The sequence below is a fragment of the Gymnogyps californianus genome, chromosome 1 (genome assembly GCF_018139145.2).
Source record: "Gymnogyps californianus isolate 813 chromosome 1, ASM1813914v2, whole genome shotgun sequence".
NCBI lineage: Eukaryota > Metazoa > Chordata > Aves > Accipitriformes > Cathartidae > Gymnogyps > Gymnogyps californianus.
In genome coordinates this window covers 211,945,656-211,955,913 of record NC_059471.1, presented here as the reverse complement: position 1 = coordinate 211,955,913, position 10,258 = coordinate 211,945,656, and the positions used below count along the sequence as shown (strand labels likewise).

At 45.5% G+C, this 10,258-nt stretch overlaps 1 protein-coding gene across 2 annotated transcripts in view; it reads left to right on the top strand.

Moving 5' to 3' along the window:
* The first annotated feature begins 1,482 nt into the window (after positions 1 to 1,482).
* Positions 1,483 to 10,258, top strand: part of CAMK1D (calcium/calmodulin dependent protein kinase ID) — a 230,884-nt gene continuing 222,108 nt past the window's right edge. For both annotated transcript variants that reach the window (XM_050900482.1, XM_050900475.1), the window contains exon 1: positions 1,483 to 1,659. In XM_050900482.1, coding sequence (XP_050756439.1) covers positions 1,568 to 1,659 — 92 coding nt within the window. In that variant the 5' untranslated portion in view covers positions 1,483 to 1,567. The remainder of the gene's footprint in view (positions 1,660 to 10,258) is intronic.

Genomic DNA, 10,258 nt, shown 5'->3' with positions numbered 1-10,258 from the left:
ATTTGATGATCAGGTTTGGAGCTGCCCCCGAGGCGCAGGAGTGCCTGTACCTGCCGGCAGTGAGGCTTCTGACTCAGTCACCTAACTTGGGTGTCCCCAAAAAATCGCACTTTTTAGTGTCTCACGTATTCTGAAACTGAAGCCCAGAGATATTAACTATAAATGTATCTCAGTCAGTCGAGACTATAATTTTCTCTGATGTCTCTGATGAATCCTGCCCGTCGCCCCGCATCAGAGCGCAGCCAATGCCCGATGCGACGACGCTAGAGGTCTCAGTGTCGCCGAGAAAAAGCTGCTTTTAGCAATAATCTCAGCGGGGCCACGCGTGTGTGTGCCAGGCGGGTGCCGTGCCCGGCTCGGACCGCTGTGCCGGCGGGATGGGCACGGTGCCGGGCCTTGGGCCTCTCGCCGAGGCTGCACGGTGCCCATCCACCTGCCTCTGGGCTTGGTGCTGCTCAAAGGGGTGACCCTGGTGTTTGGGTGCCCCTCGCCTCGCTGAGTGCACGGAGGGCTGTGCTGGGTAAGGGTGGTCCTTGCCAAGGGGCGAGTTTTTGCACCCTAGGAGTGTGTGTATGTGCGCGGGGCAGGTGGGCACCGCCGCCCCCGCGCATCCCGGCGCATCTCGGCGCATCCCCGCGCAGCGCCGCGCAGCGCCCGCCCAGGCAGCCCGGCGGTGTGGTGTGGCTTTTTAATTTTTTTTTTTTTTTCCTGCTTTCCCTTTTATTTTTTTTCCCCTCTTTGCTTTCCCTCCCCTCCCGTTTGACGTGCGCGGTTTTGGTGCAATGCGAATTATCTCCAGTCATTCAGTCAGGAGGGGCAGCGCCAGGCAGCACAGCAGCGGCGGGGCTGCCTCCTCCTTCTCCCTCCTCCTCCTCCTCCTCCTCCTCTTCCTCCTCCTCCTCCTCCTCCTCCCATTGCCATAACAACCGCGCACAGCCGCTGCGCCCGCGGTGCCGGCGGGGCCGCACCGCTCCGCACCGCACCGCGCTCGGGAGGCTGAGCATCCCACGGGGCCCTGCACGCCCCACGCGGGTGGGGTTGGGGGGGGGGGGGGAAGAGAAACAGTGACCTCCCTCCAAAAAAAGAAAAAAAAAAGAGAAAAAAACAACAAAAAAAAGGGACTTTTTCGCGGGGTGGGTCTATCAGGGACCAAAGTGACCCCAAGACGAGGGTGCGCGCAGCTGCTGCGCGGGGCGCGGAAGGAGGGAGGGACGGGGCAGCCCCGTGAGTAACTCCGCGGGGGGGCGCGGAGGAGGGAAAAGGAGGGGAAGGGGGGGGGGGCAGAGAAAGTTGGGAGGAAATAGCCCAGGAAAAGTGACACTCGCGGAGCCCGCCGGAGCGCGGAGGAAATAAAAGCGGCGGCGGGCAGGAAGTGTGAGGAGGAGGAGGAGGAGGAAGGGGAGAAGAAGGAGGAGGAAGAAGAAGAAGAAGAAGAAGAAGAAGAAACAGCAGCAGCAGCAGCAGCAGCCGCTGCTGCCGCGGCAGAAGAGAAAGCAAAAGCCGCACGCCGGCTCGGTGCCGCCCGGCCGGGCATCCGCGGAGCTGCGCGGGGCTGAGCGCCGCGGCCATGGCCCGGGAGAACGGGGACGGTGGCGGCTCCTGGAAGAAGCAAGCGGAGGACATCAAGAAGATCTTCGAGTTCAAGGAGACGCTGGGGACGTAGGTGGCGGGGAGCGGCGGCGGGGGGGGCGGGGGGCGGCTGCGGGGCGGGCGGCGCTGTCCCTTCCCCGCGGGGATGCGCGGGTCGCCCCGCGGGTGGGTGAGTGTGTGTGCGTGAGTGTGTGTTTTCGCGTGTGCACCCATTGGTGCTGCTCCGCGCCCCGCTCATCCATCCGAGCAAGAAGTCGGGGCGATCTGGAAACACGGAGAAAAATACAACTGTGGGGCAGGAGCTGGGTTAACACTCCCCCCTCACCCCCCGAAAAAAGAAAAAGAAAGGAAAAAAAAAAAGTGTTTTAAAATATTCATAGAATGAGAAGACGGGGAAGGGCTTTTTTCTTGATAGTGCAACTGTAAATAAATGCGGTTTGACTTGCACGCTTTCCCCTAAAGCCGATGGCTGCATCTATTCGTGGACAGACGAGCAGAAATAATCGGAGTGGATTGGATGTGTTTTAGCTACGATGCTTAACTGTTGTTGGGGTTTATTTCTGTTATTTATAGTGGCGGGGCATAGAGATTAGTAAAACGTTAGAGTTTTTTTTTCAGAAGGCTGAGAATAAACATGCGCAGATGGTGCAAGGGAGCAGGGTGCAGGCTGATGCTTTTTTGGCTGCACAGAGAGTTTTATTTTTGTTAAAAGAAATTTTAGCTTATAGGGTATTGTAGAGGTAGAGAGCCAGGAGTGCTGAAGGGAGTCAGCATATGGGCTGCTGTATGGACATACGTTGTAATTAAAGTTCAGTTGTTTTGGGAGTGCTCTTCATTGCTGTGTCCCCCCTGCTTTAATTGCAACTTTAAGCATGTCTCAAAACGAAGAGTCGTTAATCCCAAGTTGTGCTTTTCATACTCTGCGTGCCACTTCCAAAATACGGTTGAACAAGTTTCGACTGTAGTATTTCAGTTTCTTTCTGCTTCCAAGGGAGGGCTCTCTACAAACAGTATTTCTGGTTCACAGGCTCTCTGATTTCCTATGAACAAACTGCGAGTAAGAATCAGGCTGGTCATTTAATATGGAGGTGGTCACGCAACTCTGTTGTGATGAGCAGATAGCATAGCCCTCAGAAAAACGCTGACTTAGCAAATCAAATTAATGTCTGTCCGGGTCTTTGCAGAAGCAAAGTGCAGTGTAAGAGCTAAGTGTTATGGTGTATTCTTGTCACCTTCGTCGAGTTTTTGCTGTCAGAATTTCATGCCAGGGAGATGTGTCCCTGCTTGTCACCTTAGGCGTGCAGTTCCCTTTCTGAGCGAAGGGGTGTTAGGGAGGAAAGTCTTAATGCGAAGAGATTTGTTAGAGCAGCAGGACACTTTGCTGTGGTTTCCATTGTGCAACTCTGTCATCTTCCTGGTTGTTGTGTATGAAGCCATCTGCAAGGGTTAATTTGTGGCACTGAAGAGGTCCAGAAAGAATTAATGTTGTGGCCTTGATCCGTATCCCACTGCAGTTAATGGGAGCAGGTGTAGGTCCCAAGGAAGGTGAAGTTGGTCAGAGTTAATAGTTATGCATAGTAGCATGGCTGTTGCAAATTAAGTTCATTAAATATGGCCAATTAGTGTCTCAAACTATTAACCGTTGTCTTAGCCTCACAGTTTGGCTAGTAAGTCCTTTCTGATGAGAGTGGAAGCTGTGAAGTTTTTAAACTTGACTTAACAGTAGATCTAGAAAGTTTTAGAAAACTAAAATAACTGGATTACAAACCTGGGCCTGTATAAAGAAAATAGAGCTGTTTTCTTTTCCAGACATAGCCATATTAATTATGAATGTATGTGCATTTAACAGCCTACACATCGGTTGCCTTTTGGTTGTGCATTCCTTAGTTTCGGAGAGCAGGCTGATAATTAGAAGATTCGAATCTGAGTTTTGGTTCTGTCCTTGGCCGTCCACCAGCGCAGCACCTGCAGTTCCCACCAGCTCTGGTGTGACTTACCAGGGTGTGAAACTTCTAAAAAATGTAGGCCATCCCTGTGCAAATCATTAAAGTACTTGTTCCATTCCCACTGAAGGCAATGAAGGTCTGTTCACTGACTCGAGCAGCAGATATACAGGGTGCAGGAGTCCAAACGATGGGACATATTCTTAGTTATTGATAGGAAAGTACTTAAATAGGAATTAAGCAAAAGTCTAAATACCTTTAAAGCATCTGGACCAAAATGTTTTCCTCCAACATTATTTAGGAGCAGGGATAAAATCTGCTTTCATCCCTCCTGCACTGTAATGCTGAACCGTGTTGGACATCCATCGGTTGATCTCACCATCTAATAGATTTTTCTCTAGCATGGATGGGCTTGGAGTGAAAAACTTGGCGTGTCAGATGAGATACACTGGATTAGTGTAGTACCTGTACTTTGCATTTCTCTGCCACCTTCCATTTCAGGATGCCAAAGTACTAAAAGCACTTTTAACAGAAAAGCAGCCCTTTTTCATGCAGGAGTGTTAACTGCCTGTGGTAAAATTGGTTAGAGAAAGAAAAGCACCAAACCCCCAAATCAGGGAACAAAGTGAAAGAGAAACTTTAAAAACATATTTTATTTCAAGTGCATTGATTTGTGAATGTTAAATCTATTTGTATACTCTATTAATGATTTGTTCTCTGAAAGGAGTCTTTCACCTGAATAAAAGCTTTTCAGCAGATCTTTAACATGGGAGAGTTGAAATTGCTGGAATTATTAAAAAGTTCCTAACTCGGTTAATCATTATATCATTTGGGCTTCAAGGACCCTCTAATGAGTACTCAGCTCTCTCTTCCAGAGCTGGAATTAATTATTTACATGTCCCTGTAAATCATGTCCAGCCACACTGATACTGAAATAGGCATCCTGAATTGGACGTCACCTCCAGATGTAAGAAAGTAGCTTTTCCACCCAAAGAATCGTTTCCTTTGGTGGCTGAGGTCTGTGTTGTTTGCTCTGCTCAGTGCTGTTGGGCAATAGTGTTTTCCTAAAGAAGTTACCAGCAATGCAGTGGCTGGCTCAGACGATACCCAAACCTGTATTTACCCTGTTCTGTATTTACGCGGTCCCTAACCATGTGCAATCTTAGTTTGTGGCTGCAACCTCTTGGCTACCAGAGTGTCAACAAAATATTTTCGTAATATTAATCAAGAAAATATAATATATTAGAAATGAAATATAAATATATAATATATATTCTATATATTATTATATATAAAATATCTATAATGGTTCTGATCCATTCTTGGGCTGCTTCAGTTTGGCGGTGCCGGTCCATGTAGGACTGCAGTAACACGGCAGTGAACCGCACTCTGTATGTGCAGATTCAGTGGGCACCTCTTCTTGAAACTGGACCTGTTCACAACTGAGCCATTGGAAGTGAAACTACAGAACCTGGAAAAGGTAGCTAGGAAGAAATACACAAAGTAAATCAAGGATAAAATAAAATCATAGCAGCAGTCCAGATCCTCAGCTGATGTAATTTAGAGTCCCTTCCAAGTCAAGACAGGTAGGCTTGAGGAAATAAGAGGATCTGACTAACTGCTTATCTTTTTAAATTTCCACAAATTCACCTATTATAGCTCTACTCAATTCGCAGGCCTGCCTGGAGAGGAGGATTTCTGCCCCAGCCCTTGAGAGATGTGAAATTTCACAATAGCAGGATTCTGATAAGAAGATGAGTGATCACTGAAATATAATTTTTTCTCCATATTTAAATGATACTATGTCTAAGGCATTTTGAAAGTCAGATTTTGACATTCCAACAAGTAATAAGATACACCATGTCATCCACCAGCCAAAGAGGAAAGCCTCCGATCATTTGGTCTGCCTAATTGAATCAGGCCTGCATTTCTAAGGTATCTGTCATTAGGCCTTATTGACATTGGAGTTATGATGATGTTACAATATTTAGAAAGGCTCAAGCTTAGTAACTATGGAAATATTGGTGCTGTCCTTAGAAATGATGCGGTAGATTCCTTAAAGCTTAGTAATGATAACACAGGGAGTTGCATAGATATAGCCATAACATAGTAAGAGCTGGGTGGGAAGACAAATAGGCTTCCATGATGTGTCCAGTACTTTCCTAAAATACAGTATAGAGAAAACTTATAGGCGGTTCTGTTTTTCTCAGGGGCTTTACCGTAATTTTTGGTTTATCTGTGTTCTGTGTCTCTTCCATACTCTTATGCCATTTGATGGGCTCCTGGCGCTCTTCATGACTCTTCTACACACCCATACGTGCTTGTTCATGCTGTGAAATGAAGTCACTCCATGTCCTGCTCTCACATCTATTTTCTTTCTCACACACACACATACACACACACATTGTCACAAACTCTTATGTGCTGTCTCCTGTGTTTTTGTCCTCTCACGTCCTTCATGGTATCTCCCCCTGCATGCAGTCTCACGCTGACACTCAGGCTTTTCATGAGCTGGTCCACCTCATGCTCTCATCTGTTCTTGGTTGCTCAGACCTTCATGGGGGACAAGGCTAATGGAGGTGACGTGCCTCAGGCCAGGCAGCCAGCCTCAACTTCCACCGGTGAGAAGACGTTGGTGGTAAGGACAGGTCCTGGTGGAGGTGCCCCATGCATTTAAGTTGCTGTGTAGAGAGGAGGTGCTGGGAGGTACCGGTAGGCTGAAGATCTGTTTGTCTCTGGTCAAAGGTCTTCCCTTCTCATCAACTGGGTGCCAAAAGCACTTCTGTTGGATTCAACATAACAAATCATCACTGTTTAGCCCTTTAACTTGAGGCATCGGGCAAGTTACTCAATTGTATTTCCCTTCTGATTTTGGAAATTCTGAAGACGTAAAGAAACATGTTGATATTTGTGCTTCCTCTGGCTCCATACCCCCTGTGAAGATTGGAGAGTTTGTCTGATTTTCATGTTTCTGCTGACATTACTAGCAATTTCTGCCTCTCTCTTACAACACCCCAGTGAGGCAGCAGTGGTTCTGTTAGACTGTTTCATCTTTTTCTCAGTTCAGTATTTTCCTTTTTGCAAAAATTACATTAAAGAAACATTTCATGTTAAAAAATATCTTCAGGGGAGAAAATACAGTGTCCCAAAGGGCTGAAGTTAGGGCACATGTTTTCAAGGGGAAGGCTGATGAACCACTGGGGCAAACTATGAAGGCAAGTGGTTCCCCATCTCCTCTGGGATGACTTGCTGGGAGAAATCCTTTTGCCATCTGAAAGCTCTCAGGCTTCCTGCAGGAGTCACCAGGAAAGAGCATCTTGTCCACGTTTACAGAGGAGGATGTTTCATGGTCAGTTCTGACCTTGAGATCTGTAACTCTGGGAATCTCACCATCAAAACCACGCGGGGTTAGGGATAATTCGTGCTGAGAGGTGCATGGTACTTACGGCACCTCTCTAGCACCTGTGGGAGGAGGAGTGAAAGCTCCTCCAGGTATTAATGTTTAACTTAACGCTGTGAAACAACTCACATGTTTTAGTTTGTGCACTCTATATAGCGCAAGCAGAAAAATACTGTTAGGACTCCTTTAAGGTGACATGTTTGTTTTAAACTACGTAATCCTGTTTGCAATCATGTGGCACAGTTTACTATCCAGTGTGTTCTTGGAGGCTTCAAAATAATGAGTCCCTACTATTTGCAATGTGAATTGTAGTATCTTGTAATGTAGATTGTTGGTCTCCCTTGAACAGTTACAGAAAATAGCAGGTTTGAACGTTCAGCTGGAATTGAAATGGGAAAAAAAGAAAAGCAAGATGGCCAATGGATTTAAAGGCTGATGGAGAGGATTGGGAAAAAAATCTGCAGCCATTGGTGAGAAGGGATTTTTGACAGCTCTCCAGGCATGGTTCATGGGTGCGTTTTGGACAGGGCTCGTTTGGGGCAACAGTGTAGCATAAAGGTCAATTTTCTTTCATCATCTAAAAATAAGATTCCAAAATACTCAATAATCAAAGGCTTTCGGGTAAATAGATCATTTTGGAGACAGCCAGTTTGCTGTATTGTCAGCTCACATATGTGCTCACACTTCCTTCATGAGCCTTAGTTTCTACTAGTTTTGATGCCCTACCTCTTTTTGCCCTGCCTTGTCTCTTTTTCCATGGCTCTTCTCTTTCAAGTACATCTTTCTGCTGTCTGAGCTCCCTGCTGCTGGAGGATACCTGCTCACTTGCATGCCTGTGCAACCAAGAAGTGTGCTTGACCGGCAAGGTGACAGTAAGGTGTTTGGGTAGGGTTGGAATAGCGTATTTGGGCTTTTTTCCCCCTATTTTTTCCACAGGGCTTAGGAAAATGTGATCCTTGCCTAGGCCAAAACTCAATATTACTTCTCAGGTCCCCAGTATAACCCAGACCGAGTCCACAACTGCTCTTCGTGTAGATGTGAGCTGAGGGCAAAGCACGCATAAAAATTTTGGTATTTTTTTGTCAGCCGCAGAGGCAGCTGACACCCCAAAGCTCGCAACAAGCAAAACCCAGGGGGTCTGAAGACCTGGTGGAGAGGTAGTGGATGGAGCTGAACCCAACTCTTTGGAGTCCTATAGTAATCCTTTAACCAAAAGTCTATTCTCCCTGTCACAGCCACAACACAGTGGGTGTGAGAGCCTTCTTCGCTGCCGCTCCCACCATCTGGAGCAGCCTGTCTGCTTCCTTCACCCTCCATCTGCTTTCACATAGGAGCTGAAATATCTCTTTATGTATTTTTTCCTTCCTTTTTGTCTCTTTTTCTCTCTACCTTGGTGACTGACCTCAATTATTTTTGTTGGCCTTCACACACAATTCTCCTAACTATGTGTAGAATATTGGTTGGAGTTATTTAATCCTTTCAAGCATCCAAGGATACAATTAATATTGAATAAAGTTGTATTGTTTTGGTTTGCTTGACAATAACAAACATTTATAATAGGATCCTGAATTTATTGCCAGTAATAGTATTCACTTAACCGGTGAGTCACAGTTTATATTCATGATTACTTAATAGGACCTAATTTTCTAGTCATTTTAGATAGCATGAAAACAAGTTGGAACTAAACGGATACCGTTAGTAAACAGGTAATGAGTGAAAGGAGGGATAAAAAGTCCCTTGGGGCAGCGATCTGTCATTTTCATTGGAATTCAAACCACCTTGTGTTTCAGTGCTTTTCTGTAAATAATAATTAACAACAATAACAATAATTTGCAAACATATGTGTGTGATTGGGCTGTTCTTGAATGACAAATAGCTTAGCAGTCAGAATATATCTCTTTTCTAGAAATCATACTGTTCCTTAAAACCTTTCTATCAAATCTTAACACTGATATGTTTTTTTGTTACATGACTTGGCAATTCCTATAATGTTCCTCTGAATGTTGTGTCAATCATTTTTTAGAAAGAAAACTATAAATAACAGATTGTTAATAAACTTTTCAAGGCCCTTCACTGATGTTTTCATGTTGAAAGCTGTGTATTGACTTTTATGCCAGAATTACTCACCAAACAGATTGTATGAGGTTAAATTAAAGTAATAGTCTTTAGCAGAATTTTTTGGCTGAGTTAAAAAGCTTTTTTTTTTTTTTTAACACTGGATGTGCTAAGAAAAAGCTACTGGGAAGCTCTCTTTTGGATCTGATCTGTGTGTGGAACAGCTGGGCACAGGGCTGGAGATCCTCTGTAACAATAGATCACTGATTTTGCTTGCTCTTTTCTTGGGCAATATCATATGTCAGATTTAAAACATCAACAGTTTTGGACAAGTGGACTACATAACCACGAAGATAGTTCTTAAAATACCTTTTTCAAGAGTCGAAAGGAGAAGAAGCGCATGAGAGAAAACATGCTGGCTTAGATGTATTAAGGATTTATTTTGATTTTTGTTTTGATTTTCTTATATTCCCAACTGGAGACAAACTAAACAGTTTCAGTCTCCTTACAGTTTCCAGGAGGAACGAAAGGGAGGTACTTTTAATGATGCAAACGAACATGAGCATTTACCATCAGCAGCAACAGGGTGCAGCACCGTGGCATCTTTCCCCTAGACCCTTTGCCTTTGCACTCTTTCTGCTCGTCATGGATTCTTCTCCTTATCCTGCTCTTAACGCTCTCCGTAATTTAGGTTGAGTATTTGAAGGTATGTTCTTTCAAGCCTTAGCACCCAAAATTTGGGAATTACATCAGATGCTCAGTTGTCAGAGTACAGAGGACCTAGAAATTTCATCCACGGCTGGCAGGAATGGAGCGAGGTCAAGACCGTGGAAAGTCTGAGGTCTGGGAGCCTTCAACCTCCATGTTTGTTTTGGTGAGGGCTGGTGTGGCAGTTTAGAGAGTAAGGAGAGTAATATCATCCTTGTTCATCAGCGGTGGGGTGTGAAGGTTTGCAGGTCTTCCTAGGAGCTCCAAAGGAAGGGTTCCTCAGATGTGGCAGGTATCTCCCTTAGGACAGTACCACCCAGTGCTGCAGAGTCATTCTGTGATGTTGGTGTGTTTTAGCTGAGCAGCGTGTTTAAAACCGCCTGCTAACCTGATGGCACGTGCACTTGAGAAATGTGGCTGCCCTTCTCCCACCAGCTACGTTACTGGCTGCAGAAATGGACAGGCTTTTGAAGGTAGTACAAAATAAAACAGCATAGCCGCTCGTGCTTAAATGTAAAGATTTGCAAAGGCTGAAAAGCCGGTGTGTATTTGAGGGTTGGAC